Below are 23,191 nucleotides of genomic sequence, written 5' to 3'. Positions count from 1 at the left end.
CGGCCAGTGGCCCTCACATCTGTCCTGATGAAAACTTTTGAGCGGCTGGTGTTGAATTTTATCAGAGATCAAATCCCTGTGTCTGTGGACCCGCTACAATTTGCGTATAGAAAAAACAGAAGTGTTGAGGACGCCATTTCCTTTGCTTTGAACTCTGTCTACAAGCATCTTGATGAACGGAAAGCATATGCTAGAATGCTATTCATAGACTACAGTTCAGCCTTTAACTCAATGGTCCCAACAAAGCTCATCGAAAAACTCAAATACTTGGGCCTCGATGATGCCATTTGTAATTGGATTTTTAATTTTCTGACTTGTCGGCCACAAAGGGTCAAAATCAACGGTTGTGTTTCTGATGAGCTGTTCGTTAGCACTGGTTCCCCGCAGGGGTGTATTTTGAGCCCCCTGCTGTTCACACTGTATACTCATGACCTTGTCGCATCTCATGATAAAAATGTGATCATCAAATATGCCGACGATACGACCATCATTGGGCTGATCAGTTCAAATGATGAGTCTCATTATCGTGAGGAGGTGGAGAATGTTGTTCAGTGGAGTAGAGAAAATAACCTACTTTTGAACACTTCAAAAACATGTGAACTTGTTATTGATTTTTGTCACAATAGGAATCAGTTGCCTATTACTATCCAAGATTCTGATGTGCAGATTGTTGAGAAATGTAAATTCTTGGGTGTGACTCTTTCTCATGACTTGAACTGGAGCTCACATACGATGAACTGTGCTAAGAAAGCGAGACAGCGCCTCTTCTTTTTACGCAGGCTTCGAGAGTTTACCCAAAATACCAGGATTCTTCTGAACTTTTATTATTGTGTAATTGAGAGTGTCCTGACCAGTTGTATTACTGTGTGGTTTGGTAATCTCACTCTGAAAGAGAAGAAGGCTTTGAACAAAGTGGTTTGCTCAGCCAGCAGGACCATTGGCTGCACTTTGCCGCTCCTGGAGGCCACATATAAAGCTCGACTACTGAATCGAGCTTTAAAACTAGCAAATGATGCCTCAGGCCACCCTGCTAAAGCCTTTTTTGAGATGCTTCCTTCAGGGAGAAGGTATCGCTCCATCATATGTTCTACTGATCGACATATGAACAGTTTCTTTCCTCAAGCTGTGATCACTTTAAACAAGGCACTTTAAACAGGCACTTCTATTATATTTATCGGTGTGGACTTTTATTGTACAATGTTTTGCCCTTAGGCTTTTAATGTGGCATTGTCTGTTTGTTCTGTTTTTTATATTGTGTCTTTTTACTTGTTTTACATATTGCACTTTGAGCTCTTTGCACATTTTTTTCCAATGTGGTTTTTCAAACTGCAAATGGCCAATAAATGAATCTGAATCTGAATCTGAATCTGAAATTATATAAACAAAGGCTTGACATATGTCACTTTGCATGTCATGAGTCTATATCATATATTAGCTTCACTTTCTAAGTTGAATTACAGAAATAAATGAACTCCATGATATTCTAATTATATGACGTGGACCTGTATCCATAATTAAATAGTATAGTAAAAAAACAGTTTCCAGCCTGGATGGGAAAATCAACTTATAGGAAGACAGTTTCAGATATTAGCAACTTAACACTGAAACATCACGTTTAGTCCTGACTCTGTGACCAGCAGAATCAAAAATGTAATTTGATGCTAGACCTTGAGGAGACTTGGACAGAAGCAGAGCCGCAAAAAAAAGTCTGTTCTCTGAGCGACAGGAAGCCAGAGAGCTGATCTAACCATCATAACCTGGCCCTATATTCTCTGTAAACAGTCCACAATCCTCTCCCTTTAGTCACTTGTTCCCAGATCTCTCCTTTGCTGTGCAGGTGATTTTGTCCTCAGATTACCAGCAGCGCTCTCTTTGTTTTCTGTGATGATGCTGCTGTTGATGTGGCCCATGATCTCAATAATGTGATGTTGCTGTTGAAAAGATGAGATTTTACAGAACAGCATAGTTTCTGCGCATTCAGCTTAATAATCAACTTTTTCATGTGAGGAAACTCCTTTGGTCCTTTTTTAAAACCTTAAAGGCCACACTGCACAAATCACAGGACATTTGTTGCTATGTCATGAAAGCAAATGAACAGCACGGCCATAATACCACATGTCTCTGTCTACCACAATGACTGGATACATTTGACCTCAAGAGGATTTCACACAGAAGCTATAATCAACAATGAAACAAGACAGATCTTTTCCTTAACAATGTTTTATTATGTGTTTTTTTCAGGGTCCAGTTCACAGCCAAGATTTATCCAGACCAACAGAGATCTACGGCTGACTGTGACAGAAGAGGTTCAAATAGGATTATATTCATTTTTTTGGAAATTTAACAACAGCAATAATATAATAAGTCTAAATGGAGACATAGTAAATCGCTTTGACTACCAAAACAGAGTGGAGTTTTTTAAACAAAATCTGTCTTTGATTTTGAAAAATGTCCAGCTGAGTGACAGTGGGATCTACACAGCTATAGTGTCTAAAAGTAGAGATGAAATTCTCTCCACACATGACGTCAGAGTTCAAGGTGAGTTCAAACACATCACCACAAACATAAGATTTACATAAATATTAATTGTAAAACTGTCAAATCTTCAGACCCAGTGTCTCCAGTGCTGCTGAGCGTGGACTCTGTGTTTAACACTTCAGAGTCCTGTAACTTCACTGTGAGCTGCACGGCTGAACTCTCCCCCTCCATCAGCATCAGCCGCTCCTTCACCTGTGACAGACACACCTGTAAGGAGGCAAGCCCCGCCCCCTATAACCCCACCCCGTCCCTGCAACTTAACCTGTCCGACGTGTCAATCATCTGTAACCATAGCAACCACATCAGCTGGAGAAACGACACCAAAGACATACAACAAGTGTGTCCATTGTTCGGTAATGGGTTTATTCTGATGTTTGACTTTGTTTTCAACTCGATGCTCTGGAGACGTCATCAGTGTTGTTTCTCTACAGGCGCAGAAGGTTCAGCTGTTAAAAGCACTGCTGATATCGGAGCGATTGTTGTAGGGACTGTCCTCCTTTTATGTTTTCTCGGTCTTATTGGTGGTGGAGTTGTGTTATGGAAAAAACGAAAGAGTAAGTGACAAAGCTCATTCCTTCACTTTTTAGACTTAAAGACGTGTTTCTCAGTTGAAGAGCTTTTGTTTGGTGGGTTCAATCCTTCATACTGTTGTTTTAGAAAAAGAAATATGTTTTTCACTCAAAGATAGTTTAGTTCAGATTTGGTGCTGATTGGTTTAAACAAAAGACTTTTAAAACACTTCAATATCAGTGTTGAAGTTTTAAGAGTTCATTTGCAAAAGCAGATTTCTCCCTTTCAGATATTTGTTACTCGACAGAAGACACTTGTGAAGTTAAAGTTTTGTAAATTTGATTCAAAACTCGTGACTTTATATTTTTATGGCGCTGAAACAAACCTGGTGATGAAACAACACACTATATGTAAAGTCTTTTCAATGGCATTTATCTGTTTTTGCAAATGAACTCTTCAGAAACATTAAAACATTCACATCAAAACTGCCAAAGCACAGTTCGAAGTAAAAGAAACCAAAAAGAAAATCAATCTTATCATTTCTGCCTCTTGTCACGATAAAAACACATCAGTTGTATTTTCACACTCAAGTTGCACGTTCTCAATACATTAATTTGGGGGAAAATATTTCAGTTTAATAGTTGCTGTGCATATGTTGTATTATATATCAGGCCCTTTGTATCGTGATAAAAGTGTGACGTTCACAACCGAGCGGCTCTTTAAGGTGAACGGTTCAAACCGGATCTCAATTGTGAAAAGAGCCGGATCTTTTCAAGAACCCCCCCAAACAAACACAGGTATCAGCCCAACAACAGAGCAGGCGACACAAGTGAAAACGTTTTGCACTAAAGTCAAAGCTAAATCCATTAAACATTATTATGTCAGACAGATACAGCCTCGTTCTATAAGTTGTGGCACAATTTTCTATTCACAAACACGTTTTTCAAAGCGTTAATATCAGTCCCATTGTAATTTTAGATTATTTAAATAAAAACATGTGCCTTTTATCGATCGCGTCTATTGTGAGTTATCTGGCTGGCATTAGTAAAATTTTATATCAAAAAGAACCAGTGTTTTGAACACTAGACAGAAGTGTATCGTCCCAGCTCTAGTATTTACTGTGACTGATGTAACTGTCTCCAGTAACAATGTTTCTGTGTCTTCTCTTCAGATAAAAGGTTTAGCATGGAGAACACAGTGTATGAGGCTCCTCAGGTGAGTTTGTTCATTTCTTTAAAGGGGGGGTATTATGCAAAATCGACTTTTTCATGCTTTACATCATGTTATTATGTCATTCCCTCATTAAAACCATGCCTGAAGTGTTGCCTGGGCACATTCACGTATTTTCGAGTAATCTGTAAAAACTCTGATGGCGGCCATTTTAGGGATAAAACGCCTGATTCCTTCAGGAAACGCCTCGAACCTCCAGGATACGCCTCCGACCTTTCGTCACCAGCCGAGTAACCAACCACTGCTCCTCAGCAGAACCCCGTCCCCGCAGTGTCTAGCCCTAAGATGTAAACAGAGTCATCATGGAGGATTAGCTTCATGTGTTGTGAACCGGAGCCACAGCAGACTTTTACAAAGACACACATTAGTGTTTCTGTTACCGAAACACCCAGGATTCAAACCGGTGACAAGAACACTTATCTCAGTGTCTGGTTCTGCGCTGGGCCTTGATGATGCACTGAGCCTCCGGAGAAAGCTAATGCTAAGCTAAACCTCGAGTCATCACGTGAAAACGAGAAATATGCACACATTAAGTCAATAAAACCACCACACACATAAAGAACCGTTTAACAATGATCACACACGGAGCCAGGCTTGTTGATTTGGAAGTTTATTGCTCACATTTCATCTACAATGGGTCATAGACGAGTGGCTTTCTCCCGGAGCTAACAAGCTAGCCGCGACAAGCTAACGGGAAAATTCACTGAATACAAGCAGCATATTATGCACTAAAAACGCCACTACAACAGGCAACTGCTTGAAGCAGCCTTTATGATGATCACACACGGAGCCTGGCTTGTTGATTTCGTAGTTTATTGCTCACATTTCATCTACAGTGAGTCGTAGCCGAGTGGTTTTCTCCCGGAGCTAAGGCACTATTAGCCGCGACAAGCTACCAACCTTCACCTTCACAACATTCATTGAAAACAGGCAGCATATTATGCACAAATAACGTCAATAAAGCAGGCAACTACTTGAAGCAGCCTTTACGATGATCACACAATGAGCCTGGCTTTACACATTTGTGGTTTATTGCAGACTTTTCATCAACAATGAGCAGTAGTCGATTATAACAAGCTAACGGGTAAACTCGAAAAACCATTGTCCACCTGCGGAGATAATGTCCGTCTTTGAATCGTATGGGCTCCTGCAGATCCTGGTGTCGTCCATGGGGTATAGTTAGAGATCCATAGGGCATGGCAGATGCAAAGAGATAACCTCCAAACAGCAGTTATTTTTCAGGCAAGAGCCCCTTCCAAGCGTCCGGTGTGGAAGGTTCGTCTCCAAAAAATATCCTGTGTGGCCATTGTTCACAAAGTGATAAACAGTAGCTCCTTTCCAACAATAAAAATTAAAATGCACCGATCATAGTTTCAATACTGTACGCAGAGAACGAGCGGAGTGTTGTGATGCCACAGACAGCGTGTGGAGGGGGCGTGTCGGAAAGGGTCAGAGGTTCTTAAAGAGACAGAGGCCTATTTCAAGTCCTTTGCTACCGCCATTTTGAAAGAGTAATTTTATACATGGCAGTTATTCTAATTTACTGCATTTACAGACCAACAGAAGGTTTCGTCATCATTGTAGTGTGATATAGACTGGTGCTATGTGGCTGAAAAAAGCATAATACCCCCTCTTTAAATAATCAAAACTGTCCAATAGACAGCGTCAAGTTATCGTATCTTCCTCTTGAGTTGGGAAAAAAGTCACAAACACGAGCTTCACTCCAGAACTAACCCTCCATCAGATCTACACCATCATTGTACTGGCCACTTTACCTTACTTTGTGCAAATATGGTCAGGATTTATACTCTGAATTAGTCTTGCCAACCAGACTCCGCTTCTTTACAGAAGAGGGTCTGGCAACACTCCATTGCGCGCTTTCAAAGGAAGTGACGCAGCGATAGGGAGCCTACCGACCAATCAGAGCAGCTCCCTGAGCGTCATGTTATTGCTCCTTTGTTTTGTAGTTTTTCAACACAAGCAACCACTTCATGTAATGCTCCGGTATTCTTGTATTCTTAAGTTTTTCTGACATAAACGACAGAAGTCATTTACTGAACTCCGTGTGGCAGGAGCGCCGTTGTTAATGTCCGAATGATACAACTTTCTTGTCGCCGTTTCTGTCGTCACATCCGCTATGTTCTCATTGGCTGCTATGCGCTTCGGTTGTCCCACATTAGTCCCGCCTCAGGCAGTAGCTTTTCTACGACAGGGTCGCCAGACTAGTCTCCCGATTGTTAATTAATAAACATCGGAGATTAGTCTGGATGCCAGGCTAACTCTGAATACCCCCTCAAACCTATACACTACTTAATTTGCTTTCAAACCGCTTTTCATTGTGAAATGTTAAAGGAATTGAGACATCAATATCTATTTGATCCCTGAATTGTGTAAAAATATTTCTTAAAATCATCTTTAGGCCAAGAGGTTTTTACGCTGGAGGGACAAACTTGTCTCCTGGTCCTGATGTTGCCTGTATCTGTCTTTAGAATACAGTGGAGGGGCGTAGGGCAGTGAACATGTTGAGCAAAGGAAGAAAATCGTTATAGCATTTTCTAACCAACACAGTAGCACAGTAATAATGAAGATGTGTTTGAAATTATGAACAAATTCTTGCAAAAAGCATAATAAATGTTCTTTACAATTTATAGATGCTGCCCTCTCGACCTGCCGGCAGGGACATTGTTCCCACCGAGAGTCCGACCTCGATCTACAGTGAGGTGCAGCCCCACACTGGCCCTGGCCCGGCTCCGGCTCCAGCCCAGAATCCAGAGAGTCTGTACGCCACCGTGAACAAGCCCTCACACCCCACCCCTGATCTGCTGTCTTCAGCATAACTTTAAGCTGGGTTTACATTCTTTTCTTCTTTCTTTTTTTCTTTCCCTCCCACCAGAGGCACAGGCAATGACAATGTTAAAGACATAGCACCACCCAGTGTTCAGATGACAAAACAACTCCATTTCTAAAAAAACAAACAGCAAGAGGAAGTTATAGTCTGTAGTGTCAATACAATACTGAACCCCCTGTTACCTCAGTCATATTGTGATGGGTTCTTTATTTTCACAGTTAGAATAAGTTTCGGGCCTGAATTGCCTCATTAACTGTAGATAATACAGACTTTTATTATTTATTTTTACAGTGGCATTTGCTCTGCTATTTATTTCCATGTGTCCATGTGTGCCTTATGTGGACGTTGCTGTTTGTTTAAGTCCAATCAATCGACTTAATACTTACTTTCAAACACGCGTTGGTTCAATTGACTGGACCATGACTGAATGTTTTATCTCTTTTGCTGTATTTTGTAAACTTTTTGTAGCTCCTAGTGAGGCTGCATGATTATGGAATGCTATTTATTTGAACTTTTTTGGATATGGACCATAAAAGATCAAAAGTGTCCAGCAGAAGGCACTGACTTAAGAACTGGGGCTGCCAACAACCAAACATTTTCTTGGTCGACCAAAAACATGCTCTGACCAACGATTAGTCGACTAAAAGGGGGCGTGGCACAGCGCTGAAAAAACTACAACTTTTCTGACCCAAACTCATCGAACTATATCCCAAACTGCAGTCATAAGACATGAAACTTTGGGAGCTCGTGCTGTAACTACTAGTTATACATAGAAGCAACGCAAACGGTGTATTTATGTGTAAAAGGTCACATTAACAACACCTTTGCCTTTTATGTCAGACTCCAGCTCCCTGCCTCACTCCTGCTGCTGTCCATACATCCATATAATCCAAATAAAGCGGTAGTTTTGTCTTCCGTCATCGTCCCTGTTCTCAAATGTCCTCCGGGTAACATCTCCTGTGACGTTTGTCTCTGTTCAGGGGTGGACTGGCCATATGTCCATCCTGGAAGAGCACAGAAGGGCCACTGGCTCTAGGGCCACCGGTCTGGCCTCTCACTTTATACCTTGCCCATACCCCCGGGCATAAACGAGCTTTACCCAAATCTAAAAGCTTACAAGAAAAGCATCCAAAAACAAAAATGTGCTGGAAAAGCAACAAAATGTGATGAAAACGTGACAACAAAGCATTGAAAAAAGCGATGAAAAAACAACAAAAACATGACCAAAAAAAATTAAAAACAAGAGACGAAAACACAACGAAACAGTTACAAAAAAGCAGCAAAAAGCAACAAAAACAAACAACAACAAACAAGAATGCAGCGACAACGTGACAAAAAGTTACCATCACTTTTCTAGATTTTAGCTTTCAAATGAGGCGTTACAGTGTTGCTCTCCAGTCAAGAAGCCTTTGGATTTGGGTAAAGCCGAACTGGATAAAATGCTCTCCGTTAAAGGGGTTATAAGGAGTTTAAAAATGTTAAAACTACTTTAAAGTATTTTCCTCCCCCTACATGTTCCAGCTATGTCCTCATGTGTAGAATGAGCTCAGACCTGTTCACCACAACTGCCTCTAAAATCCTGCACTGTCACTCAAAAAGGTGTTACTTTGGGTCTGAAGCGCCGTCATGCACGAGCTTAATATAGAAGCTGCAGTTACGCATAAGACCTGAGGTGGCAGTAGTGAGCATAAAATGACTAACTTACATCTAGCCCCTTTAAGGCGAAGACACCGCGGGTCTATGAGCTGCTGCGCCGTTGGTTACTTTCGGTTTCGTTTCTCCCGTAGAGCCGCAGACAGAGGAGGCGTCAGACTCACGTATTGGCTATTTCCAGGGGCGGACTGGCCACATGTCCATTCTGGAAGAGCACAGAAGGGCCAAAGCTAAAAAAAAAAAGCATCAAAATAGCGAGAAAAAGAGGATGAAAAATTAACAAAAACATGAGAAAAACACGGACAAAAAACCCCCTACAAAAACGTGAGGAAAAAAAAAATGATAGAAAAAATTATTAAAAAGACAACAAAAATATGACAAAAATGTGGCGACGTGACGAGAAGTTCTCCAGTCGAGAAGCTTTTAGATTTGGGTAAAGCCCAGTATAAAAAAACATGAATCTAAAAGGAATTCCGAGGAGTATGGTGTACCACAAGGTTCAATTTTGGGACCATTATTATTTATTATTTATATTAATGATTTTGCTTCTGTTTCTACGACCACCTTTCCCGTTCTTTTTGCTGATGATACCGATCAAAGAAATAATAATTAAAAGCCGAACTGGGGAAAATGCACTCGTTAATGTTAAGGCGGGTGGCAAGAGGTTAAAATATGTATTTGTGGAAGTGTCACAATTACGCTAATTTGGGCCAGGCTGGTCAGAGTCCAGGGCTGTTTATCAGTCCCAGTCCGCCCCTGGCTATTTCACTGTAGAACCAGGGTATCTGAGGTTAAAACATAAAACAACTGTAAAAGTCTGACCTACTCCTCATTTCTCTCCTCGAGGGTTTTTTTGTTTGTGTGATTTGCTTTTGCCAAAAAAACAAAAAACAATTCAAACATCACTTGTCTGTAGAACTTTGATATATGTTTTTATCACGAAACATTAGCCCAAGGTAAAAGATCTGTTGTGTAAATTGGGAAGGTGCGTGCATTTAGTCGACCATTGAAAGTCTTGGTCGACCACGACAACACCGACCAATTAGTCGACTAAACGACCAAAGTTGGCAGCCCTGATAACAGCATGGTGAACGGTCAGGACAATAAGCTTACCATAACCGAGTAAAGGGGTGAATGAATAATGTGGCGCTTTGAGAAACTTGTGACACAGGCTTGTAAAGTGCAATGCAACTGTAAGCCGTTATTTTTGATTAGGCCACAGTCCTGTCGGACTTTGGACCAAATCAGCAGTATTTACTGATTTACTGAATGTTTCTCAATAGTATTTTCCTGTTTACGTTATATGTGGCACTCGACCCGTGAGTTTTACACCCCCGTCTTCAGCAGGAAACTTATTTGTACTTATTTGTACTGCTGAAATATTTGCAGGCTTTGCTTTTTGCTCAAGGAAACCATTCAATTTGAGATTTCAATTTAATACACATTAGTTGTGCAGCCGCTTGTATAAATGCCTATCTACATCAAAAACTTAAAATTCCCTATACCTGATAGTTTTTCTTATGAACAATGAAGCCACTAAATTTAAATGTTACTTGTGCCCAGGGGTGGATCTAGAAAAAAAATGACGGGTTGGCAAGAAGGGTCAGGGATCATTTCTGGGGTGGCAAAACATTTTACAATGTCGAATGTTTATAGTAGGGGTACGCAAGTTTTGCTTGATCGCAAGGTAATTTTTCCGTTTAGATGCAGGCTGAGCCCCCCCAAAAATATAGTAGCGTTGTTCATGATATATGTAGGGGGTCTCTAACTCAGGTAAAATTGAAACTTTTGTAATATAAAAAAATAAAAAAAATAAAATCATCATCTTTGGAGCCACAGAAGTTGCACCTGGCTCTAAAGTTGTCACAGAAAAAAAAAGGGACACCGAAATGCTGTAAAACTCTCCTGTAGAGTTTTTCCCACAAATGTTTGAGTTTACAATATGTAAAGGAGGACCAAAATGGGTTTTATCACTAGAAAAGAAAACCTTTGCACGTATATAAGATACAGCAACAATAATGCAGACTGTGAATGTGAAAAGTCAGGTCTTGCACTCCGTTAATAAATTGCAGTAAAGTGAATGCATTTCAATATCTTTTGTACAGTGTTGTAATGACATGTTGTTTTAATGTTTTAATGCAGTGATTCTTTTGTTTTATGCAACTGTTTCCGTCAAAGAATGTGTCATTGAAAAGCTTTTATAAGTCGGTTTCATCATTTCATCATCAAAGTATGTCACTGAAAATGTAGTACAAATGTTATTTTTTTACTTATCGATTATGCAATTTCTCCATCTGTGAGATCAATAAAGTATCATCTTATCTTATCTTATCCTGCTATGAACTGTATTATGTGCTCGGTTCAGGTGGGAACCGAGCACATTTTCTCCAGTTTGGCTTTACCCCAGTCCAAAAGCTTCGGCAACAAAGCTGAGACGAAAACAATGATGGAAATGTTTCAAAAAGTGAGAAAACATTGACAAAAAAGTGACGAAAAATGTATGAAAAAGTGGCAAAAATGTCACAAGAAATTGACAAAAAATGGACGAAAAAATGACAAAAAATTGACAAAATTGACAAGAAAAATGACAAAAAAGTGACAAAAATGTGACAAAAAAATGATAAAAAATGGACGAAAAAATGGACGAAAAAATGACAAAAATTTGACAAAAAATGGACGAAAAAAATCTGCAGTATTTTAAAATTGAAAAATTGATTTAGCTGTTTCCGTCAAAGAATGTGTCATTGAAAAGCTTTTATAAGTCGGTTTCATCATTTCATCATCAAAGTATGTCACTGAAAATGTAGTACAAATGTTATTTTTTAACTTATCGATCCTGCTATGAACTGTATTATGTGTAAACTGGGTTGTTATAAGCGCGGTTTTCCACTAAATGCACAAACGTGATTATATTCGTTTCTTGTATTTATGCAACTGTGAAGCACTTTGAATTGCCTTGTGTATGAATTGTGCTCTACAAATAAACTTGCCTTGCCTGCCCTTTCAAAGCATCAGGTGATTCTTTTTGCTGAACACATGGGCTGCCTGCGACTCATTTCAGTGTCAATGCAGAAAAGCAGAACCTTTAATATCAGCCTTGTACTTTAAAATGTTTCTTTCAGAACAAATGCTAGAGAAAATCTGTACATTTTTTAACTTTCAAAATAAAACCTATATGTAAAACGCAAAGCTCAACTCACAATGATTCACCAACTAAATACTTCCACCTTTCAGAGTATTTATACTCCTATAATGCACAGAAGGAGTTCCCCACATGTTTTTGCTCATGTTCTTCTTAGTGTTGGTTCATCTCAGCTCACAACAGGTCGAATGCAAAGCAAAAAAACTCCACATTTCTTTAACCCCTTAACTCCCACCTGAACCGAGCACATTTCCTCCAGTTTGGCTTTACCCCAGTCCAAAAGCTTCTGGAACAAAGCTGAGACGAAAACAATGATGGAAATGTGACAAAAAGTGAGAAAACATTGACAAAAAAGTGACGAAAAATGTATGAAAAAGTGGCAAAAATGTCACAAGAAATTGACAAAAAATGGACGAAAAAATGACAAAAAATTGACAAAATTGACAAGAAAAATGACAAAAAAGTGACAAAAATGTGACAAAAAAATGATAAAAAATGGACGAAAAAATGGACGAAAAAATGACAAAAATTTGACAAAAAATGGACGAAAAAAATCTGCAGTATTTTAAAATTGAAAAATTGATTTAGCTGTTTCCGTCAAAGAATGTGTCATTGAAAAGCTTTTATAAGTCGGTTTCATCATTTCATCATCAAAGTATGTCACTGAAAATGTAGTACAAATGTTATTTTTTAACTTATCGATCCTGCTATGAACTGTATTATGTGTAAACTGGGTTGTTATAAGCGCGGTTTTCCACTAAATGCACAAACGTGATTATATTCGTTTCTTGTATTTATGCAACTGTGAAGCACTTTGAATTGCCTTGTGTATGAATTGTGCTCTACAAATAAACTTGCCTTGCCTGCCCTTTCAAAGCATCAGGTGATTCTTTTTGCTGAACACATGGGCTGCCTGCGACTCATTTCAGTGTCAATGCAGAAAAGCAGAACCTTTAATATCAGCCTTGTACTTTAAAATGTTTCTTTCAGAACAAATGCTAGAGAAAATCTGTACATTTTTTAACTTTCAAAATAAAACCTATATGTAAAACGCAAAGCTCAACTCACAATGATTCACCAACTAAATACTTCCACCTTTCAGAGTATTTATACTCCTATAATGCACAGAAGGAGTTCCCCACATGTTTTTGCTCATGTTCTTCTTAGTGTTGGTTCATCTCAGCTCACAACAGGTCGAATGCAAAGCAAAAAAAACTCCACATTTCTTTAACCCCTTAACTCCCACCTGAACCGAGCACATTTTCTCCAGTTTGGCTTTACCCCAGTCCAAAAGCTTCTGGAACAAAGCTGTGAAAAAAGCAACAAAACTGAGATGAAAACAATGATGGAAATGTGACAAAAAAGTGAGAAAAAATGTATGAAAAAGTGGCAAAAATGTCACAAGAAATTGACAAAAAATTTACGAAAAAATGACAAAAATTTGACAAAATTTGACCAAAACATTACAAAAATGTGACAAAAAAGTGACAAAAATGTGACAAAAAAATGATACAAAATTGACGAAAAAGTTGACAAAAAAAAAGACAAAAATGTGACAAAATGTGACAAAAAAAAATTACAAAAATGTGATAAAAAATGACCAAAAAGTTACAAAATTGAGTTGAATACCCAACAAAAAAATGATGGAAAAAAAAATCTGATGACGTGAGGAAAAAGATCCTCTCGGTTCAGGCGGGAGTTAAGAGGTTAAATTCATAAAGTCCTCTAACTGGTCAAGTCTTTGTCTCCAGAGCTCAAACCACCGTCTGATGTCAAATGCTCTTCTGTTTAGTCTTTAAACTGCCGTTTATTCAGGCTCAGATGATTCTGAGAAAAAAACGAACACATCCAAACAAAAAGTCTCCAAAAATACTGACAACATTGTACATTTCTTCACAATCGAGAGAATCTGTAGATTTAAAGTTATGAAATGAATGGAAACTCGAGAAACTACTAAGACCTCAGTAACTCCAGTGCTGCTCCGAGGAGTCAAGAAAAAGTGTTCAATTTACAAGGCTGTGAGCAATTCAATAACATCCCTCCCTTTCACTAAAGATTGGATTGAATAAAATATCAGCTAAGTGAATGAAAGTGTTGATATATGAGAGTTGATAATTTCCATTCTGTCTTTAAACACTGATATGTTGGTATCACAGTAACAGTCAGTGAGTGAAACACTTCCTCATCCTCCGCTTGTGTTAATCCTGTAGTTTAATGAACAACCCTCTGTATCTGACTGAGCCACAGCAGCGTCTGTTCAGAAAGTCACTCACCATGGACTGTGTAAGTGTAAGTGTGGCCGTGGTCTGTCTGTGTCTGACACTCACTTTAGGTGAGTCAAAACTGCTTTATTTACTTATTTATTAGCATTTCTTTTTTTCCATTTTTTCTATTGTATTATTTTTAGGTTCATTCGTTTCCTTTGGTCATGGTTGTGCAGAACCTTTGAAAACTCTGGAACTGATTTTAAACATGCTCCATTTTGTAGTGTGACTAAAAATTCTAGATACGACCAAATTTTGTCACACTCAAAAATCGAGCACATTAACATTGATCATTGATTTAACTTTCTACCGTCATATAATGTATGATTGTCGTTGCACCTTGTCACTGCTGCTGTATTCTCTTGGTTGTTTCTGTCAAATCTGTTGGCCCTCTGGGGGCCCCTGCTGGCTTGGGGGCCCCAGGCAGCTGCCTGCCTAGCCTAAAATCTACCACAGGTGCTTAAATTGATTCTGTTTATCGGGTGAAATGATTTGATTTGGCATTACTTGATTTTCTCAGTTGCCTAAATGTTCTGCTGCACAAAGATAGATAGATAGATAGATAGATAGATAGATAGATAGATAGATAGATAGATAGATAGATAGATAGATAGATAGATAGATAGATAGATAGATAGATAGATAGATAGATAGATAGATAGATAGATAGATAGATAGATAGATAGATATCACTTAAAAGCTAGGCTAAAACTCTTGGCTACTCTACACATCTCTTTATTGATCTGTATCTGCCTTAGTTTGAACACTGAGGTTGATGACACGCTGTAAAAATTGTGTTGTCAGTGCAGCTGATCAAACATGCATGTTTTCTGTCACTGACATGTCTGTCTATATTGATATTTATTTTGACAGGTTAGTTGCTCATGTGACACATGACCTTATGATAGGAGTTTCCTGTTTGAAAGTTTTGTCAAGAGCCTCTGCTGCTTCTTCCGTGTTGTGTTCACACTTCCCTCTTATGCATCATGAGAAACCTTCAAACCCTTGCCGTTCGCTTTTTCCTCTGCTTTATTGGAACATCAGGTAAGAAAAACACAATTACTTCATTTGAAGGTTCAGATGTTTAAAGGGGAGCGGGGGTTAGCTAGTTAGTGTCTAAGTTAGTGTGTAGGTTAGTCAATTAGTTAGTTACTCAGTTATTAAGTTAGTCAGTAAGTAAATCAGCTAATTTGTGTTAGTGTTGGGCGAGTCAGACAAAGAGCGGGTCAGAAGCCCCTTATGAGAGACCAACAGGCCCGGTCAGAACCATGAGGCCGTCCTTCTGTGGACCCACCACCTGCAGGAGGAGCCAAATGTGCTGGTGCAATATGATTTGGGAAGCTCCAACAGCTGCCCCCACGACCCGGCAACGAAAAAGTGGAAGAAGATGGATGAATGGATGGACTGTGCAACAAAGATTGTTAAACATCAAAATTATTTATACTGTAATTCAACCTGGACAGACGATGTGAAAACAGGAAATGACCTCCCTCTCTCCTGGTGCAGCTGTATTGTTTGCCTTTTTTCAGTGAGCTGCATTTGTGATTTCTGCTCCGTGTTGTTTTTCTGGATGCTTTTGTACGTCTTTACCGTGTTTTTGTGGCGGTTTGGTGGATTTGTTTACTTTGAGAGTTCTTCACTTGAAAAAAGTCCAAAATGGTCCTGAAGAAAGCTGCTCTTTGAAGGTAAACAAACTGCTAGCTCATCAGCTAAACCCATTTGAAATGTACAAATATCTTCTTCTGAGACACTGAGGAGGCACCAAGAGCCCCCCACACCTGCAGCCCAGAGAAGGGGTCACGAGAGGAGCTGCAGGAAACAAAAAAGGGAAAAACGAGGAGATGGTGAAAGACTGCGGAGGGAGCTGTGCAGGGTCAGGTTGACGAACAGTGGCAGCGCGACTCAGGACTGACACCTGAACACTATTTCGTTGTACGCTTGTGCAATGACAATAAAACACTTACTTACTATTTTGTTTTGGCGATCAGACCCTGGCAGTAGACATTGATGTACAGTATGTATTGAATTGATACTGTATTGTATTGATGAACGCTTAGAGTTAGGATGTTGGGATGTCTTCCCCGGAGCCTGGACACTGGTGGTGGTATAGAGCAGGGGTCACCAACGTGGTGCCCTTTGGGGCCATGTCAAGTACCCTTGAGACCTTTTCTAAGGTTTAAAACACTTAGGGCCAGATCTTGTGACTGGCGCAGTCCGTGCTCAACTCTAGTACACGCGCGATCTTGCATGTGGCGCAGGTTTTGCTGCGCCACTAGGGAGAGGGCATTTTTTTAAGAAAGAGGCCGACTGAGGCGTGGTTCATGACAAGCAGCACTCGCCCTACTCCTCTATGGCAACCTTCACATTATGTTCCTCTTTACATCGCGCTGCCTTGTCTTCTTCCTTAGAATTGACGTCAAATTGAAAACAAAAGCGAAATTGCCTTGAAAAGTCTGTTTGAACGTAGGATACGCACGGGTTTACTTTGATACTGTAGATCAACGCGCACACCCCTAACACCAAGACAACAACAGTTTTCCATCAATAAACCACATATGCCTTCAAGTGCCACAACACCACGTCTAATATGTGTTTTAAGGTGACATTTCCATCGTGTGTCAGTCTTTACCTCCTGATGATGCTCCTTGTGTAGCCACAGCTCAGTCCAAAAGGAAGACGCCCATTGCAACTTTTTTTTTCAGCTGCTCCAAGAATCCTGCAGCTGTAGCGCAAATGTTCCAATCCGCTACAGCTTTCTTGCAACTACTGCATAACTCTGCAACTCCTCTGAAGCCGATATAACAGTTTCTGATCAATTAAATCCTGTACATTTCGTAACTTTGCGCATTCGAACGGTGTCCAACGCGAGGCTGCTGCCTCTCTGTCCCGCTCAATCATCTTGGATCTGCAGCAAGTGGCTGCAGCAGCGGAGGGACAGTTTTATGTCTTTTATCTTTATTAAACATTGCGCGCTGCATCACGCATGTTACGCGTTTACAGGAGAACCCCTCCCTGCAAACCACCGCCTTCCTCAGGTCTGGGGAAAGCATGGGGAGGGGGCGGCACCACAACATCGCAATGCGAGTCTGTCCCCCCCTCCTGTCCAGCCCACTTTTTGCGCCAGGTATGACACTGAAGATTGCAAGGAGCGCCACCCGTCTGCGTACTCGTCTTCTCTACAGCCTGTGCTATGAACCACAAGATCTGGCCCTTAATTTTCTTGAATCTGATTCTTAAAAATACAATTATTTCTGTTCTTGTGACTCAGTATGAGTTTAAAATAAATCTATTGATATAATATGGAGTCAATATCCTATAAGTAAACAGTGCACATTTTAAGTTTTAACGGGTAGCTCTCGAATAACTCAACGCACTTGAAGTGGCCCTCGGCTGAAAAAAGGTTGGTGACCCCTGGTATAAACCCGTGAAGATGCAGCAGGGAGAAGCCGTGGGTGGAAGAGCTGGAGATGGGGTGGAGGTGGGTCACAGCGCAGCAGAACGCGAACGATCCATGAGGAGGCTTAAAAGTGGGACCGAGGATGATGATTGGCTGTGACAGAGGTGTGGCTCTTACGCTGATGGGCTGAGGTGGAGGTGTGGCCCTCACGGAAGCGATCATTGGCTGAAGGTCAGTGATGCTGAAATTAGTCTCCCAGGTTGAATTAATGCATATGGATTGAGCAATAAAACAACAAGAAATCCTGAGATAAGTGAGGCACAAAGTCCACAATCCTCTCCTTTGTCGTCGCTGTTATTCAGTCCATTGACCCAGTGAACTCAGAGATGAGCGTTTTTGTTTATGATTTTGAAATCATGATCACGTAAATATATTGGGCTTCGTATGAGTGGAGGGACGTCTTGTTCTATACATGATCCAACTGGCCACTAGAGGGGGGCGGAGAAGCATCAACATTTACTCAAGAAAATATCTACTGAAGTAAAAGTAAAAAAGTAGGAGCCTAAATCACTACATAAGTAAAAAAAAAAAAATACGAAGAGAAATTTCTTGGTTTGGTGTTGGTATAATTTCAGACCCAAAACATGAACTACACAAACAAAAATTCAGATCTTAAAAAAAAAAAACTTTACTTACGCAAAGTTACTCTAAGACACACTAGAAAACACAAGAACAACTTTCTCATTTGTTAAATCTGCATCATTCGTCGTGTCCGCCTCGACGACTGGATGTTTTTGGACTTTTTGTATTTGCAGAAAAACAACAATGAAACTATGAAGCATTTCTTTCCTACAACAGTTTTTTTTATATAAAATTTGTGTTTTTCAGGTTCCAGTTCACAGTCAATATTCATACAGACCAACAAAGATCTACAGCTGACGGTGCCAGAGGGGGGTCAAATAGGAGAAACACTTTACTGGGCATTTTACAAAAACAGTATATCACAATCAAATGGACAAAGAACTACGAAAGACACAAATTACAAAGACAGAGTGGATTTTTTTCCACAAAATCTGTCATTGATTTTGAAAAATGTCCAGCTGAGTGACAGTGGGATCTACACGGCTGTGGTGTTTCGTGGAGGAGATGTAACACTCACCACATATGACATCACAGTTCAAGGTGAGTCCAAACATATGTAATAGATTAACATAAATATTAATTGTATAACTGTTAAATGTTCAGCCCCAGTGTCTCCAGTGCTGCTGAGCGTGGACTCTGTGTTTAACAGTCCAGAGTCCTGTAACTTCACTGTGAGCTGCACGGCTGAACTCTCCCCCTCCATCAGCCGCTCCTTCACCTGTGACAGACACACCTGTGAGGAGGCAAGCCCCGCCCCCTCTGACCCTGCCCCCTCTCTGCAGCTTTCCCTGTCCGACGTGTCAATCATCTGTAACCACAGCAACCACGTCAGCTGGAGAAACGACACCAAAGACAAACGACAAGTGTGTCCGTTTGGTAATGAGTTTGTTCTGATGTTTGACTTTGTTTTTTTAACTCGATGCTCTGGAGACGTCATCAGTGTTGTTTCTCTGCAGGTACAGAAGGTTCAGCTGATAAACTCAAAGGCACTGCAGATATCGGAGCGATTGTTGGAGGGATTGTCCTCCCTTTATGTTTTCTCGGTCTCATAGTTGGAGTTGTGTTTTGGAAATAACAAAGTAGTGAGAGTAAGTGACTAAGAGCTTTTGTTTGGTGGGTTCAATCCTACATACTGTTGTTTTAGAAGAAGAAATATACAAATGTTTTTGACTCAAAGATAGTTTAGTTCACATCAGGTTTGATGCTGATTGGTTTAAACCAGACCTGGGCAAAATACGGCCCGCGGGCCACACCCGGCCTGCAAGATGGTTCCACAACTTGTAGAAATAAATTCAAGTTTGTAAAAAAAAAAAAAAAGGAAGTTTCTAGCCCATTCCTGTGCGGAGATATGATTCCACAGGTGTCCAGCAGAGGGCACTGACATAATAAGAAATCAGGATATAAACAACACATTGTGTGACTTGCAAGTGGGAAATGGACAGTCTGCCCCTGGGCAGCTGTGGCTACAATGGTAGCTTACTACCACAGAGTGTGGAGTGAATGACTAATGACTACAATGTAGCAGAGACTTGTGACACAGGCTTGTAAAGTGTCATAAGTGTAGGCCGTTTTATGAGGCTACAGTCCTGCCAGGCTCATTATTATTCATTTATTGAAAATAAGTCCTCAATGTATTTTCTCAATCAAAAGATTGAGAAAATCTTTTGATTAGGAGCTATATGCCATCCCATAAGCCACTGCGCCAATCCCCCACCCCCCTCGCCCCCACCCTCGAGTGATTCATGCACAACCACTGTTGATTGACAGGAGCACATTTAATAATAAAAGCCAAACTTTAGAAAAGTGACAATATCCATGTTGTCGTCCCCACAGCTCAGTCACACGTCAGTGTTAAAGAGTAAACTCAGTAAATGGATTAAATGCTTTTGTTTTGATTTAGTAGAAACTTAAGCCACATGGATCATTTGCATAATGTAGCTTTATGAAACAGCTGTTGAAATAAAATAACACTAAAGGGAAATATATGGAACCTAACCCTTTGTTTGGACACTTTGTTGTTGGACACTATACAGTAGTGCAGACATGCACTTTTGTTTGGCCTGCACTCCACCATTAACTTTAAAGAAGAAGAAAAACAGGTGTTGGTGATGTCACTTCCCTTTCCCCTGTTTAAGGACGGACGGATTGTTGAAAATGCTGCTGAAGCTCTAGTTCACTAACTGCATAGAGATCTAACAGATGATCCCATGAAAGGTTAAGGCGTTAGTTGCTTGTGTTAGTGCTTAGAGGCTACAATCTGATGGTTTCAGACGCAGCCGCTCTTTTTGGACCAAGGCGGGACACTTGTCTTGAACTGGAAGGAAGAGAGTTATAAGGCTTCTCTGCAACCAACATTTATTTATCACAGAGTCATAGATGAGCTAGCATACCATTGGGTAAAAATGAAGGCTACAATAAAGTTATAGTACTGTACAATAAAAACAACAACACACAGCTGAAATGCACAGAGAAAGGTACATGTCAACATTATGCATGATGTGTCTACTTTCATTAAAAATCTCATTTTAAAAAAGTCCACAGCTGCTGCTTTCACTCTCACTGCCTGCTCTGCTGCTCTTTCTTCTGTTTGTTCATTTATCGTATAGCTGTGCAAAACTTGAGAAAAAGATCCACACGTTATAGATACTGTCACAGAACAGAGTTACAGACATTAGGGAGTATTTGTAGAAATGTATTTGCAGAAGTTAAGGCGCACAGTTGGCCACATTGTTGAGAAGAGCTGCTTGTTAGAGGAACAGGACGTGATTCTGTTCCCTCTGTGGTGAAGGTGAAGGTGAGAGTGAAACACAGGACACTTGTTGTTGCAGTACATAGATGAGCCGGTGCCATTTACGATTCTGCATCAAACCTGCAGAAATGAAAAGAGAAACAGCTCAACGAGTTTCCAGATTACAAACAAACACTAATTAACTATGGCTGAACATGATAAATGATAAATGTAGAAAATCCATTCTGCTTTCTCTTTTGTGTTTGAAAGGTGAAAACTTGAGTGAGTAAATGCAACACCTTTATCCACCTTTATCGGGGGGAGAAATGTATTAAAATTACAATCTCTATTTTGGTCAATCTCAATAATTATCATGGGACTTTATAATCGTATATAAAAATATAATGGAACCCAATATTGAGATTGATCAATGAGAGATGAGACAAAACAATGTCATTTTTTTCTCTGTTCTCTGCTACACAAACGTTATTTCATTATGATTACTTTTTATTATATTTTTTTTTGCAGAATATGTCCACTATGTCCACTATGCGTGTGACCTGCTTGTTTTCGAGCCCCAGACCCGTCGCAGAGGTTCTTTGTCATGTCAAACAAACTCTACGGGCAAATGCCTTTTGTACGTTTTGTGTGACAGAGTGGAAGGTTTTAACTTAACACAGTAACACGTTAAAAAGGACCACAGGCTCGTTCATTGAAGAGGCAAGTCCTTCCAATAATTGTATCCAATTTATTTTCAGGTTTATAATTTATGTTAAGTTTCAATCATCAGTTCCAGTTCAGTTTGTGTCTTAAAAATAAAAAGGTAAAACAGGTTGACAAAAGTCCGTTCATTGGCACACATTTTCCAGACACTCTTCGCTGTCATTTCCGTCCGCATGAACAAAGCAGCAATGGTTGTGGTTTAAGTGAGAATCACATCCCTAGACCAGGGGTTGGCAAGTTTTCTTGGCGGAGGGGCCAATTTTCTTTATTGTAAATAGACCGAGGGCCGAAGCCGCTGATTATTCGCCCAAAGTAAAGCACAACACTGGAAACATGACCATCTTAAATTAGATAAAAGACTTAAAATTGCTTGAATAAAAGTTCTTCTATGTTGAATTTCAGTCGGTTTGAACTAATCCAAGATAAAAATGCTATAGCGCCAATGGAACAAGAATAAAACCCACTTGAAATCAGACAAATAATTGTTTTTCACTTGAAATGACACAAAATTATCTGAATTAAGAGAATATCTACTACTAGAGGTTTTATCTCATCTAAAACCAGAACAAATCATTTCTTCCTTAAAACAATGATTCTTTTTCCAGGGCACTTCCTCCATATGCCAGTGTTGTACATAATATATGACCTCATTGGGTGTATTGACAGTATTTCTACCTTTTTTCTCCCATTCAACTCTAATATTGTTAAAAGTACTCTCTGATTTGTGTGATAATGTTTCTCAAAATCATTTTGAGGGCCAGAAGTTCTGTGCTGAAGGGCCGGATTTGGCCCTCTGATCTGACGTTGTCTACCCCTGCCCTAAACCAACGAGCCATGAGACTAAACAACCGTCTGAATTGAGGACAGAGCGCGCCGCGTTGTGCGCCTTTACTTGTGGAGCAGCAGTGCCCTCTGGTGGCCATCATTTACTTCACTTACGGTCCTGTCAGTGAGAAACATACACCACCTACCTAAATGTAATCCCCAGAGTACACCCATTTGGAATTGTAGATATGTCATAAATAGAAATAAATCTCTTTATAACTATAACTAATTTCCCAATGGCCATTTTGCTCCAAATATATATGAATGTGACCTCACAGACAGGGGCGGACTGGGACTGAAAAAGGGCCCTGGACTCTGACCAGCCTGGCCCAAATGAGCGTAAATGCAGCACTTCCACAAAGACATATGTGAACCTCTTACCTCCCATCTTAACCGAGTGCATTTCCTCCAGTTCGGTTTTACCCAAATCTATAAGCTTCTCCACTGGAGAGCAACAGCATAACGCCTCATTTGAAAGCTAAGACCAACAAAAGTGATTGTACCCTTTTTTTTACATTGTTGCAGCATGTTTTGGTTGTTTTTCATTACTTTTTTTGTGGCTTTTTGTTGTTGTTTGTTGTGTTTTCGTCAGTTTTTTGTCGGTTTTTCGTTGCTTATTTCGTTGCTTTGTTGTCATGTTTTCGTCACGTCTTGGTCACTTTTTTGTCCCATTTTTGTTGCTTTTCTAGCT

At 40.0% G+C, this 23,191-nt stretch overlaps 1 protein-coding gene across 1 annotated transcript; it reads left to right on the top strand.

Annotated features, from left to right (window-relative positions):
* Window positions 1-14,171: 14,171 nt before the first annotated feature.
* Window positions 14,172-19,308, top strand: LOC306973079 (uncharacterized protein). Its single transcript, XM_079569894.1, has 4 exons — window positions 14,172-14,253; window positions 18,471-18,764; window positions 18,828-19,100; window positions 19,181-19,308. The coding sequence occupies exons 1-4, from the start codon at window positions 14,196-14,198 to the stop codon at window positions 19,297-19,299; spliced, it is 744 nt and encodes a 247-aa protein (XP_079426020.1). The 5' UTR covers window positions 14,172-14,195; the 3' UTR covers window positions 19,300-19,308.
* The last annotated feature ends 3,883 nt before the right edge of the window (window positions 19,309-23,191 follow it).

Source organism: Gobius niger, assembly GCF_951799975.1.
Source record: "Gobius niger genome assembly, chromosome: 13".
In the NCBI taxonomy this organism is placed as follows: Eukaryota; Metazoa; Chordata; class Actinopteri; order Gobiiformes; family Gobiidae; genus Gobius; species Gobius niger.
The sequence above is the reverse complement of the archived record's forward strand: the minus strand, read 5'-3'. Positions and strand labels throughout refer to the sequence as shown.